We start from the raw sequence: 15,047 nt of genomic DNA, 5'->3' as shown, positions 1-15,047 counted from the left end.
CTGGTACTAAAGAGCCTTGTCTAATCATGTCAGATTACACATCCTCGTTGTATAGCCAGGCTCTTCTATCTGATCTGCTGATTGCCAAAACACAGAGGAACTTGCTTGCTGCTTAAACATTTCTGTTGAAGAAGCTGATGGGAGATTAGCGCAGCGCTGCCCCCCCCCCCCCCCATGTGCAGGCCAGACCTCTCATCTGCAGGGGGGTGGTAAGTCCCAGCGCAGGCCACGCAAGAGGGAGCCTGGAGCGGGGCAGGAGCAGGCTGACAGCTGCGAGTACGTGAAACACAGCGTTTATTCTTGCATTATCACTCATCAACTATTGTATTACTGTCCATATGAAAAACTGACCTGAGGTCAGACCTGCGGGGTTAATATTTCCTATAACAGACGGTTGTTTTTTAACACTGTATCATCCTGGCTTGGACAGCCTTCTTGATATATGATTCTTGAACTATTGTGTTCATAAACGCTGCCGTTCTAGAAAGAAACGCAGCTCTTACATGGCAGCGGTGGTCATGGGGTATGTTCATGTGGTAACATCCTAAGAGGACCAGCTTGATTTTCCTGCCCTCTGACCCCCGTTACGTACAACCTGGCTTCATGCACTTCTGCGGCCCATTTAGCTTCTCCAGAGCACAGATACATGTGAAATGGTTTGGCACATGGCACTGAATACAAGTACGATTTCTTTATGCTTTTTAGGAGCTGCCAAGATAACGTTGTGAAGGAAAAATAATTAATATAGATACAAAAGGAATACGAGTGGTTACAGGGTAAGTGACTGACAGGCGTGTGTTCTGTGATGGCTGGTTCCAAGCTGAGGTGCGTGTTCACGCGCAGGTGGAGATAGGTGTCCGCTTTCTTGCTTTTAGAGACTCTTGAGTTTCAGTTTTATTGCTATATGGAATTCTAACATTTGTACCCCTTGTGTGAAATCATAAAAGCCATTTGTACACTATACAATGAATCCGAATGGGACTGTTTGGTGGTTCTTTACGTTTTGTTTTAATCGCAGTCACCAAAGCTCCAGTCTTGCTGACTCCCTCTCTCTTGGCAGATGGCCTGGCCTCTGATTTTGAGAAGACCCGTAGGGATGAGCTTTCGCCTTCCTGCTCCCACCCGAGCCCTGGCCCATTCTCACCCAGGCCGGCTTCAAACCTGCCTGCCTTGATGCCTCTTCCTGCTCCAGTGAAAAGGGTGCCTGAGCTCACTTAAGGCAAAGCCCTTACACTCCTACTCCTGTTCCAGGTGCCCATCCCTCGCCGTCTGTCACTCTCACATTTGTCATCTATCTGCTCTTCTCTCCCATCTCCACCATCTCAACTTGTAAATACCTAAGGTTCTCCTCCGAAACAGGCACATAAAGTCTCTCTCTCAACTACGTGTTGCCCCCTTGTTCCAGTCCTGTCTCTCTCTTGACCTTCTGAGTCAAGCTCCCCAAAGACTCACACTCTCCCACCCTTCCTCACTCTCCTTGGTTCTGCTTCCTGTGTCCTTTCAGTTGCCAATCCGAGGGGCATTTCCCAGTCCCTGCAGACTCACGGCACTGACCGTGGCCTCGCCGAACCCCCTTCCTTCCTTGCTTCTCCCCAGAGCACTGGATCCCCTCTCCGCTCTGACTCCTACATCTTCATATCCTTTCCTGGGACGCTTTCCTCACCTGCTCTTTAGATTTTGCTGCAGGGTTTCAGTCCTCGGAAGTATGTGTTTTAGAGTTGGATGAGTCTGAACTAAAACCCTAGCTTGCCACTGACTAGCTGCATAAATTGCAATGTTGTTTCACTTTTCTAAGTCTCAGTGGTCTCATGGGCTAAATGGGGACAACACTGACCAGACAACACCAATGTTGTGAAGATTAAGTGAATTAGTCTAGTTTTTCCTATCACAAGTGGTCTCTGACAGTTATTTAGGAGCTGGTAGTTTATTTGCCCAATAGCATTAGTGAAACGGGGAAAATTTGGGCATTGGGCTCAGATGGATCTGGGTTTTTAATTCTCAGAAAGTATGATATTTGACAAATTATAATGATCTCACTGAGTTTCCATTTTCCTCACCTGTAAAATAAATGTAAGCTCAAAGGAAGAATTACATAAAATAACACACATGAAGGTTTTTGTGACACTTAGTACCTTAGGAGACAGTAGAACATGGTATTTCTTTCTGCTTTCGTTTCCCATCCATGCCTACCCTCAGCAGTCTTGTCACATGGCTTTAATCACTATGGTAAAGTCTGTGAGGAGATGTCATTTCTTGTTGGTAGAGAGGTTCAGAGTCCATCACAGTCCAAAAAGGCCCAAAATGATCACCTGATACATTTTTTTCTTCCTTCATTAATTAGTTGGACAGCAACTGTATCTAAAGGCGGGATGGGAAGGCAGGCCTGTGTTTAGGAGAGGTTTAGTGAGCCTCAGGCTTGGGAGGGAAATGAGAGGCAAAGGCCAGTATGGCTCCAGTTAGCATCTCAGGTGAGATGTGGAAACCCAGGTTAGGAATCATGACCATACTTGCCCGATTCTGTAACCTTATAAAATATACCACAAATGGATGTTTTGTGTCTCAGTGTTGCTTCTTCACCATTACCAACAAAATTCTCAAAATTAAAATATTTTATATATTTTCAGGGGCAGAAAAAATGGACAAATTTGCAAGTCCAATCTTAGAAAAAAGGTGAGTAATGGCTGCTCCACAATTAAAAAAAAAAGCAACTTTGAAAGGTAGAAGGAAAACCAGGGAACTACCTGTAATAGGTTATGTTGTGTCTCTCAAAAATATATGTCCATTTCTCATCCTAACCCCAGGTATCTGTGAATGTGACTTCATTTGGAAATAAAGTCCTTGCAGATGTAATGAGATTAAAGATCTTGAAATGAGCTCACCCTGTATTTAGGGTGGGCCTTAAATCCAATGACTGGTGTCCTTAGAGAGAGGAGAGAAAGACTGGACACAGAGAGACAGAGAGGAAGGTCATGTGACTATGGGGGCAGAGATGGGATTATGCATCTCAAAACCAAGGAACGCTAGGATTGCCTGCAGCCACTAGGAGCTAAGTAAGAAGATGGAACAGATTCCCCCTGAGATTCCAGAAGGACTATTCCTTGACTTCTGATTTCCAGTTTCCAAACAGTGATAGCATGAATTTGTTTCAAGCCACCCAGTTGATGATTTATTGCATCAGCCTTAGAACCCAATATATCGCGATTGGTCCTAAACATAATGTTAAGAATCAGGGGGTGACTCCTACTACTGTATATCTACCCTCTGCCTCAAATCCTTCCTGATTCCCAGCTGCATACATCTGTCTGCTAAGCTGCTCTTCTTGGATGTTCCACGAGTACCTGAAATGCAGCATGCCTAGAACAGAATTCACCATCTTCCCACTGCCTCAATCTGCTCTTTCTACATTCATCTCCCATGCCAGCTGCCCCCGCAGTCACCTGTGAGTCATCTAAGCTTCCTTTACCCAAACATACAAAAGGCAACCCAGCCCTGATGGCTCTGTCTCCTCCTCGGCTCTCCAATGTGCTTCTCCTTCATCCCCGCGTTCCCTGCTTTTGCTGAAGCCACCTCATAGCTCACTTGGGCTGATTCCTTAACCTCCTAACTGTTTCCCTATCTTCAGGCTTATGCTCCTTGAATCCATCTCGCACTCTGCTTCCAGACAAAGCGTTCCAAAATATTCCAAAACAAGGAATTTGGGTCATGTCACTTTACCTGATTAAAAACCCATCTCTTGGTACCCTAATGCTTACAGGAGCATTTCATAAGATGATGATCTGTAATATTCTGTGAAGATAAAGAATCCCATGTTCAGATAAATGTGGGAAATACTAATTAAGTTGGAAAGGTTCCTTCATTGCACGGATTCTCAAAATCTTCACTATGCTAATGTGCAGCATGAATCTGCAAAAAGTAACAAAGGAAGCCTTTCCCAGATATACTGGAACAAGAGACACTTTAATGCTCCCCTCGAAATGTCATCTGAGGATAAATTTCAAACACTTTAAAACGGCCTAAAAGTCTCCTCATGATGTCAACGCTGCTTATCTTTCCCGTGTCGCTTCTTGCTGGTCTCAGGAGTTCTGGGCCGAAGCCGCACAGAGCTGTGTCCTGCTCCAAGGACGGGCTTCCCTCCTCCGGCCCACCTCTGTCTCCCAAGCTCGTCTCTTATGAAACACTCTCTCTTCCCAGTGTCTTTGGGAATTTATTCAGATCTCACCTCTTCTGCAAGGACTCCACTGACAACCCAGACCCGCTCCTGGCTTGGCAGCATTAGTGCTCCCCAGTCATTTGCTCCCTCAAAAGCCTGTAACCGCTTTTACTGTATCCTTGCCTTTCATTTTCTCAATGTGCCTCTCACAGCAGTCCCTCAGCTCACTACTTGAGGGCATTTCTTCCCTCTTTGGCCCATGGCAGACTGTGCAAGGGACAGATGCCGATTTCCAAGTTGGAAGTATCTGGGTTTACAATTCCGAGCTCATCGATCTTTCTCCATCACCCTATCAATGGAAGCCGGCCCCGTATGTCAGATTTATTCCAATTCGTGGGCAGAATAGATGCTATCGGGGCAATACAAATTCTTATTTACTACGTATTTGTTTTACATATGATTTTTCAGCTATAAGTAAAAGCAAGGGCACAGGTGTTTCAAATTATTTTCAACAAATCTTACTTTTTTCCTATTTTGGAGGTCACGTCATCTAATTTTCGGCACCCTGGTATTTCTTCATCTGTGAAACCTCACTAGCATTAATGAAATAATAAATGTGAGAGCAGCTTGTAAAGTGCTCTGTGAGTGTTAACTGCCCGACGTTGAGTGACGCCCCTGACCTCCTGATAAGCCAGTGGCGTTCTATGAAACTGTTACAAAACCCTCGTTCAGTCACCTCCCCTCATGGAAGTTTCTCTCTTTAAAATGTCCATGCACTCGAGGTTATAGTCGCCTTCATGTCATCATATTTTCCATGAGTAAGTTATAGAAATAAAGTAGCAAATGAATGAACCTGAAAATGTCTCCTTTGTTTTATGGAATCCCTATTGGATGAATGAGTGAAAGGTTAAATAGATGACTTAGAAAAGCATGTAATACAGAGAGACTACCAACAGGCAGTAACTAAAAAGAAAGCATCCCAACCCCGAGACTGGCTGAGAGTCTGGGTGAGTTACTGGGTCTTTGCATACATTTGTTTCCTGAAAATTAAAACAGGGGTGATAAACATAGAACCACAGAATGTCCACACTGTGACAGAAACTGACTTAGAATCCCTGGTAAGCACTGGGCTACTTTGGGCCTCTGTTCCTTACCTGGAACATAACAAGTCTGGACTAGACGATATGGATATCTGCTCCATCTAGTTAAGGATCTATAATTCTAAAATAGCTGTAGTGAGAAAATAGATCGAAAATGCTTTGAAAAGAGTTAAAAGTGTGCTATATAAGTGCAACATAAGTGAAAAAGGCCAATGAAGGGTAGAAACATCTGGTCAAGAGATTCTAAAATTACCCGTCATTCTTCTGAATCTTTCCTGGCTTTTAAGCCTTCTTTCTCTGGAGCTGCCGATCATTTGCCCATCAGATCAGAAGCGCTCTTATATAATATACTGTAATACTGGCCGCCCACCTCAAAGACTCACTTTCTGTATTTATAGCTGACAGGCATATAACAAAGAGCCCCCTGTCATTAACAATATCTTAAGTTATCTTTTGGTTCACAGTTTTCCATGCTTCATTAATGGCATAACGCATTAATTCTTCTTTCAGGGATGACCTTTACAACACCATTAATGCTCGCAGCTTTTATCCAACTACATTATTACTTATTACAGTTTCAGCTTTCAACATCTGCATTTGTTGAAAAGAGAAAAGTAAATTGTAGTGGCCTCAACTCCTTGGAAAATATGAGGGATGTGTACGTGGTGAGGGGATGTTTCAGGGAACAAAATAAGAGAAGTTTTAGTAGTGGACAAAGTCAGATGATAAATGTCGTTAAATACACTCTTGCCTTTCTGAGATATTTTCTCATACTTAATACTTGGAATGCTAAAGTATAAAACCCTCGTATGAAAAAATGCAAATGCAGTAATTATTGCATTAGTTTAATATTCTAGCTCTGATGACATTACAAAAGTAGCTCATATACCAACACTGTGATATTTATGAGCCTTCACGTCTGTTATGGAAATAGATCATTCTTGCCAAATACAATATTTTTTCTTTTATCTACTTAGGACATGAAAGCAAGTCTTATCTTGGTGTCCATTTAGGACGCTGAGCAGAGTACCTGCGAGTCTGACCATAACAGAATGGTGCACAATAATAAAAGGCGCACGTGCACCCCAGGCCTCCGTCAGACGTCCCAGAACTCGGGTTTCATTGTTCCTCTCCTTGCTGCTGCTGCACTGCCCCGCACTGACTCCCTCTTGGCAAATAACCTGAATTCTACTTTGCAAAGATGGAAGCAACTGAAATACACCCCTTCAGCTTTCTTTCTCTCCATCCCACAGTTTCTCCATAACTTGACCCATTTTTTCTTTATTTCCTTCAGTGGACTTGCGTCCTTTCCGAGGCTAATCCTTTCTCACCATGTCCTCCTCTCGCTGCATCCTCACTCACGCCCTCTTTTACATCTGTCTCCCTAACTCCTATCCCCTTTGAAATAATACATATGATTTTTCTATTCTAAAATCTGTCGCTACTCAGCCTTCTCCACATCACTTTTCAACACCAAGCTCGCAGAGACTGGTCTGCGTATCACCCGCACCCTCCTTCCTCGTAGTCTCCAAGCCCTTGGAACTGGAGCTCTGCTGAACTCTCCCGCTGAGACCGCTCTGAGCCTGCCTACCTGTGAGCTCCCGCGAAACCCTAATGCTTTTCTCCTTCATGGTCTCTAACTTTTCTGCAGAAAGCGACACTATTCCCAACCCCTCCTTCTTGGACTGTTTTTTCTTAGGCTAGCATGACCCTGCCTTATCTTCATTCTGATTCTAAGACACTCACTTGCTTTTTATCAGTTTTCCCCCTAAAAATGTGTGCAGGTTTTAGAAAATGGGTCCAAATATACTTTAATATTCCTCCCTTCAGACATGCAGCCTAATTCCCCTTCTTTTGAGTTGGGCTCGACTTTGTGATTCTCTTATAATGAAAAGAATAAAGTAGAACTATGTGTGACTCTGGGGACCAGGTATAAAGGCACCGTGGCTTTCTCTTTGCTCTGTCTCTTGGATCACTCACTCCAGGGAAAGTTAGCTGCCATGCTGTGAGCGGCTCTATGGGAAGACCCCTGCGGAAAGACCTGAGGTCTCCAGCTAAGAGTCATGTGAGTCTCCTTGGAAAATAATCATCCATTCCTGGTAAAGTCTGCAGCCTTGGCTAACACCCTGGTTGCAAGCACAAGGGAAACTCTAAACCAGAACCACCCAGCTACGCTGCTCCCAGATTCCTGACCTTCAGAAACTGGGAGATAATTAATGAATGTTGGTTGTTTTGTGCTGCCGAGTTTTGAGTTGATTTGTTAGGCAGCAATAGATAACTAATACCGTAGGTAGCCCTATCATTATTTACCCCACTTCTCTTCTTACATACACGCTTTTTTATTTGGGGTGGTGGTGGTGGTGGTGAAATTATTTGCTCTGATGACTTCAATGAGCTCAATAAGGAATAATTCCCATGTCAAAAATTCTAGCAACACTTTTGAATATCAGACCTACATTTACAATTTCCTCATGAACATCTCTACATAAATGGATCCTTATGTTTCAAATTCAACATTTACTAAATTTTTACACTTATGTCTTCCCCCAACTCTACTTCCAACCCAGCCTTCTCTTTCACAGCTGAGGCACTATCCTGCTTAGCTTATAAATTCAAAACCCTAGACTCTGTCTCCAACTTGAACCTCACCAGGAACATTCTACTGTGGGTGAGTGATACCAATCCTTCTTTAATCATATATCTGCCACCTATAGTCTCCTTTGCTTATCATTGCTAATGTCTATTTCCTGTAACTTACTCTTCTCCTACAAGAAAACAATGATTTCCCCATTTCCAATCTCTTTCTCCTGCCAATACTCTTCTTAAAGTTCTGATCAGATTGCTCTCTGGAGGAAAAGTCAAAATTTCTTAGGACAGCATTCACTCAGATTCCACCTGCCCCTCTCAGTTTTAGCTCTGATAATTTCCCACCACACCCTCATTCTACACCGAGCCAAATCAGTATGTTTCTCAGAAATATACAATTTTATTCAGTTTTTTTCTTACAGCCTAAAAGGTCTAGGAATGAATATATCTCTTCTTCGAGGTTCCATTTGAATTAGACTATCCCCAGCTTAGCCTACCTTGATCCTTCCCAAGCAGAATTCAACACTCTCCTCTTAATGACCAAAGGACTGCATCTGTGCTCTGGAATATTACTTACTATGGCTGACTTGCGCTATCAGATGACTTTTCCCCCAACTAAGCCCTGAGCTCCTTGAGGGCTGGCCTGTGCTAGCCTCCTCCTAACTGTATCCAAACAATAGCCATATCAATAAATTTGGGGATAAGTAAGTATTTACAGTCTAATTTATGTGTTACTAAAGTGCCAGTTATTGAAATTTATTAGAAGTTAGCTTATAGAAGCATTTTCTAGTGTTTGGCTACTCTACTGAAATGACAATTTTGGAAAAATGAAGCTATTCACTTTTTATAATACTTTTAATATGTTCAGGTAAATTTCAAGTGGTATGGAACTAAACAAACTTCACATCCTGATGGTTGACTGTTCATCCAGACAGAAGGTATTTCATTATTATGTATACTTTGTACACCTCACACACACACACAAAAACAGAAATAAATTTCAGTGATGGAAAAGGCAAGTCACTAACAACAACATTCTAGAACCACTGGCTCTCTGTGATTAGTCATTAGGCCTGTTTTATATAAGCTTAAGAACATCAGTTACAGCAATAAACATAAGCAGTTCAATTTGATTTTCAGGGGGACATTACAACTTGGAGGTCAGTTATAAATTTCATTTACACGGTTAAAACAGACCTGTGAGGTTCATCAAATTGGAACTCTTGAATGGAACTAAAGCCATGCACAGGGTGTGCGCAAATTGCCATTAAAAGATGCCATAAACAGAAAATCAGCAAGAACAAAAGAAACAGAACTTACCTATTGTGCTAACTCTGGCTGAAGGACTAGCTAATGCTGCTGGGACAGAGGCTTTGAGGGGGCCCGCCCCACTGTTTATTCTCAGAGCTGGCATATGGGGAGAGGTGGGTGATGTGGGTGATTTGCCATCAGAGGTCTTGGGTTTAGCTGATAGGTTCAGTGGCTGTGCCACTTCATCCTGCAATAATCATTAGAACATGAGCTGTGATAAGGAAAAGCTGATTAAAAATGCCCAGAAAAACACAGGTATAGTGCCTGTCATTTCCCATCAAGTTACTCTACCAATCAGTGATCTTAACATTCACTCGGAACATTACAAGTACTTGGTCAGCTGTCACAAACATCACTGTGAACACACACCATGAAATACCTTTTGTATAAGATAGAATACATGTGCATTGTGCATTCCACTATCCACTATCCACTATCCACTACCCAGAAAGCACACAACTAATGTCACCTGTAAGAAATATTCTGAAAGACCTATTATTTGTACTGTTCATATTTATTGAGAGACAATGCATAGTTCATATAAAATTATGATGCAGATAGTTTTTTCCAGTCTCCAAAGATTGGGGATTGAGTCTTAAGCATCTTTGTACCCTGGTAGTGAGGTAGAGTACATGGAACATCCATTTTGAGAAGTTAAATGGAGTGTACCTCCGATCAGAACTGCTCTCCAAATTAAATACAAAAAAGAAGAAAACTTTCTAATTTTTAGAAAATAACCCCTTTTCTTAAGTTTCACAGAAGCACTTTTAGGTTTAATAAAAAATTGAAAATATACATAATTAACATTATACTAATATATACTATTTATTTATGTGCAACACTGTTCTAAACACTTAATATTACATTTTTAAAATCCTAATATGTTTTACAGATTTTCCTCACAGTGTACTACATGGTGTCATAAAGATTTGTGTGTGATCATTTCAACAGGTATGTGATTTTCAATTGTTCTATGCTTGAACAGGTCAAATTTACATAGTTCACATTTTATTTTATACCTATCTGTATAAGCCCTTATGGGTACAATTATCACTCAAATTTTTATCACAATATATAAGAATCAGACATTAACATTACATTTCTTTCATTACAAACAAAAAGTTATTCCTTTTCTGCTATAAAATTGGAGTATTGTATCATTTGTTGTATTTTATTGTTTACGTTATTTCCAATTTTACATAGGTATTACTATAGAATAAAAATATTGTTTATACCCTAGTCAGGTGGCTCTGTTGGTTGGAGCACCATGCCATACACCAAAAAGGTTTCGGGTTTGATTTCCAGTCAAGCACATACCTAGGTCGTAGGGTCAATCCCCAGTTGGTGCCCATATGGGAGGCTACCAATCAATGTTTCTCCTCTCTCTCTCTCCCCCCTCTTCTTCTTCCTCTCTCTCTAAAAATCAACAAAAAAACAAATCCTAAGTGAGGATTTAAAAAAATATACATAGCCAGACCAGTGTGGCTCAGTGGTTGAGCATGGACCTATGATCCAGGAGATCCTGTTTCGATTCCCGGTCAGGGCACATGCCCAGGTTGAGGGCTAGATTCCCAGTAGGGGGCGTGCAGGAGGCAACCGATCAATGATTCTCTCATTATTGATGTTCCCATCTCTCTCTCCCCCTCTCCCTTCCTCTCTCTGAAATCATAAAGATATATTTTAATATATATATATATTCATATATATACACACACACACACACACATATATATAGTTTCCTCTTAGCTACTGTTTAATCTTCATGAGTTAAGTACATAAAACATCTACAGGAGAGTAGAATCAGGATAAGTTGTTAAAAGTGGAACAGTTCAGAATCAAATAGTGTGATTTGGTGACATGAAAACATATTATAAACATGTTAATGTGTACAAAATTTTATGTATATATTTACCAAAAAATACGGCATTTTATAAAGATGGTAAAATGGTGTAATATAACATCTATTTCAAATTTGTATTTTTAAAAGTGGTTTATTGTGATCAGATTTTACGGTTAGTTGAAATCCATGAACAGGCCAGGGAAAATGACTAACACATTTCTTTTAATTCTGTTTTTTGTTTCAGAGAAAAGAACAGTTATTTGAAAATCCATGAGATAATTCAAATAGCAATCTGGGATCATATTAGATGCATAATAAATTAATGACTATTATACCAAATTGATATGGGTTCATAGAATTTTGGAAAGAAGTGAAGTAAGATAATTCCATGAGTGTTTTAATATCTACTTTTGAAAAGCTTACTTTAGCTTTTTAAAAAGTACAGGGGCAAAATCATTCCTACACTTTTCAATTTGAACATTTAGTTGAGCTGGTCAGCCATAATCTTTACGTAAGATGCTATGGCTGGCCGAAGTGCAGGGGTGTTGTTTCCCTTTTTTACTCTACTCCAGTATGAATGACTGTCTCAAAATGTGGTCCTTGGACTTGTACCACCAGCACCACCTGGGAACTTGTTAGAAAGGCAAATTCTCTATCCTAGAAACTTTGGAGGTGGGTTCCAGCAATCTGTGTTTTAACAAGCATTCCCAGGTGATTCCGATGCACACTAACGCTTGAGAGACACTGCCTTATATAATGTACTGGGAGATTATTAAAATATGTATTTATTGGCTTCAAAATCCTTTAACAAACTTCCTCAATATATGCAGGTAACATTAAAAATTATGTAATATTATCTCAATCTTTAAACTTTTATCGGAACATACCATACATGCTAATAATAATAAACGAAGCCGTGCACATGCATAATGAACTAAATGCTACTGAGCTTCAGTGAGCCAATAAGGATTAGAATCCAAATTTTCTCCCTGTAATTCAGCCAAGATATTCTGTCAAACAGGAGCTTCACTGGCTCTTTACCATGGAGCTGTAAATATTCTAGGCACCCCCCCCCCATCAAACGTGGCACCTGCCTGCTACCTTCTGTGTGGAACCACTAGCTTGTCACCACAGCCTGAGAGCTTCGTTTGACAGCATCGCCACTCTTGCAAAAGTTTTGAGGGGATGCTCAGAGAAACGACAGGTGGCTGTTTCACTCGGCTGTGCAGAAGACAAAGGGAGGAGGGAACATATCTGCAGAGTTGCAGCGGAGATTCAGGAGCAGCGAGGAAACAGTGAGCGCGGAGGGCGAATGGTGGCGCCGGAAAGGACGCAGATGGGTTCGGTCCTGATGGGGTGAGAGGGCACCGGCTGCGCTCCAGTGCTGGGAACCGCTACAGGAGCAAACTGCAAAACGACCACCGGGCACTATCAGAGCAAGAGACCCCCAGCTCCTACTATTCTCCTCCAGGCAAGGCGGCAAGACGCCTGAAAGCCGAGCGCAAAGCCCCAAGGACGGAGGAGGCTGGCAGATCCAAAGCGGATGGAAATGCCATTCGCAATTGCCCTTTCATTCTTTCTCTGTTTTTTGTTTTTTTTTTTAAAATATGTCTTTATTGATTTCAGAGAGAGGAAGGGAGAGGGAGAGACATAGAAACATCAATGATGACAGTCACTGATCAGCTGCCTCCTGCAGGCCCCCGACTGGGGATGGAGCCCACAACCCGGGCATGGGCCCTGACCGGGAATCGAACCACAATCACCTGGATCCGAGGTTGACACTCAACCGCTGAGCCAGGGCTGGCCAGGCCCCTTTCATTCTCTTTCATTGTGGGACTAGGAGAACAGTATATTAATAAGAACCTGCACGCTTGGTCCTTATACTGGGAACTATAAAAATAATTTTGACCCATTATATGATATTATTTCACAATTTGATTCTGTTAATAATTTTGAACAAAGCTACCATACCAAATGCCTGTTATTCATGAAGAATACAAGTACAGTAGTTTCCCATTTTCTATTATTTTTTACTTGACTGGGTAAAATTCAAAACCCAAACTATAAAATGGAAGTGGACTCTTCATTCATGACATGTGTCCTCATAATTACGACTATGCAAAATAAACGCAAAGTGTAAGGCTTTTTTCTCTTTTGTTTATTATTTGCAATATCTCATTTATGAGAAATTTGAAAGCTTAGCATGATTAGCCTGAATCTTCACATATAAAACATATATTTAAAAGTTAAGATAAATAATTTACATGTAAACAAATGTAAGTAATTTTCAAGGTGAAGAAAGCATCGGAAAAGACAGCATTTCTATCAAGTTCACCATCAAGCAGTGAAGAAAGCAATTTGCTTTTAATTACTGGTCCAATTGCTATATCATGTTGTCAGTTCAAACTTTTGAAAATAGCACATATCACACTTATTTCATTTATATACAAAGTGATAGTTAAAAAGAATCTTACGTGTCTGTTGAATAGCTCCAAACTTGTATGTGATAAATATAGAGCAAGCATTTAAGCTAAAGTGAACGTGTAAATTAAGCAATTTTAACTAAAAGAAGGCTAGTATTTATGTTTATAGAATTATAAATATTTCAAATCATTTATTTAATTTTCATTACTATGAAGTAATTAAAAACCCAAGAGAGAAAACTACGGTTCAGAAAGTTCTAATGAACCCCGGCTTTTGGACTCAACATACAATATTCTTCATTTACATGACAAATTTAAACTTACATTTAAAAAGGCATTGATGGAATATAATTTCTGAAATTCAGGCTTAACCATATTAATACTACCGCATAAGAAGCCACATAATGGTCAATACACATCACTAATAAAATGAACTAATGCACACATTTGCTACTTTATACATTAGTTTAAAAGTTGAGGCACAAATCGTTGACTTATTTTGGTGACTTTTTATGTTTCTCTCTCTCCTACATTATATAGCATTGAAAATTGCCTTCCTTAATACTAACGAGTTAACTTAGACTTTTTTTGAGAAGAAAAACCAAGGGCTTGTGTACAATATGCCAGAAATACAGGAAGCCATACAATAATGTATAATAGTATTTTGTACATCCACATCGAAGTTTTAGGAACCTATTCATGTTATAGCTTCTGATAAAGTATTTCCAAATCTTAGTTGTCTGGGATAGAATGCGAAACATGTACACAACAGTTCAGGCATGTTCCATTCACGTAGGGCTACTATAACTTATCTGAAAGCAAACACTTAATATCAGCTTGTGGTCACAATACTAAAAATACCAGAGAGGCCCTAAAGAAATTGTATCCCATCCAATGAAAATCCCCACACATATAAATAATTAAGTAGATAATTTTGACACAAATATATAGCCTTGGATGCACTGGAGAAATACCAATTGTCATCATGGATGCAGGGATTATTCCATGAAAATTTAGCAAACACTGCAAAATAGAAAGTTAAATATATTTCATTTAGATGGTTTTCGATAAGTTTATTCTAGAAAAAACTTGTTACTCTAACATAACTGTATAATATTCATAATGCTATAATGTACAAAGATTAAATACATTTTGATGTTTGATTACTTATAGAAATCAAGCAATTATAAAAGAAAAACAATCCTCCAGGATTTTGGAGGGTTATTTCTCTCTTCTCACTCCTGAGCCTTCATTCATTTCTTTGCTAAGGAATTTTAACAGAGAACCAGAAAATAAGGGTACCAGCATCCTAAAGAAGCCTAGTTCTTTCTGTCTCGTTCTTGTTCATCACAACGTGGAAATATACCCACATGAAGACTTGGACCACAAGATGGGCCACTAAGAATGTGCCGATGATTGTACCCTCCAGAAAAATATTCACCTTTTATTTATTCATTCTCATTATCTAATTGACAATCTAGTTTATGCCATATCACGGTTGTCTCAAAATTCTACTTCATTAAATATTTACCTAAAGTCCTTATTAAAAAATCAAACGCTTATTTGGTAATTAAATTTATAACACTCTAACGACAACAGACTAGACCATATAAATTTACTCAAGCATTTGCCCACCC

At 40.2% G+C, this 15,047-nt stretch overlaps 1 protein-coding gene across 7 annotated transcripts in view; it reads right to left on the bottom strand.

Moving 5' to 3' along the window:
• Nucleotides 1–15,047, bottom strand: part of SOX5 (SRY-box transcription factor 5) — an 898,547-nt gene that overhangs the window by 33,538 nt on the left and 849,962 nt on the right. For all 7 annotated transcript variants that reach the window (XM_016197392.2, XM_087814757.1, XM_016197390.2 and 4 more), the window contains one exon: nt 9,157–9,334. In XM_016197392.2, coding sequence (XP_016052878.1) covers nt 9,157–9,334 — 178 coding nt within the window. The remainder of the gene's footprint in view (nt 1–9,156; nt 9,335–15,047) is intronic.

Source organism: Miniopterus natalensis, chromosome 2 (genome assembly GCF_054644295.1).
Source record: "Miniopterus natalensis isolate mMinNat1 chromosome 2, mMinNat1.hap1, whole genome shotgun sequence".
Classification (NCBI taxonomy): Eukaryota; Metazoa; Chordata; class Mammalia; order Chiroptera; family Miniopteridae; genus Miniopterus; species Miniopterus natalensis.
This window is presented reverse-complemented; position numbering and strand designations above follow the sequence as displayed.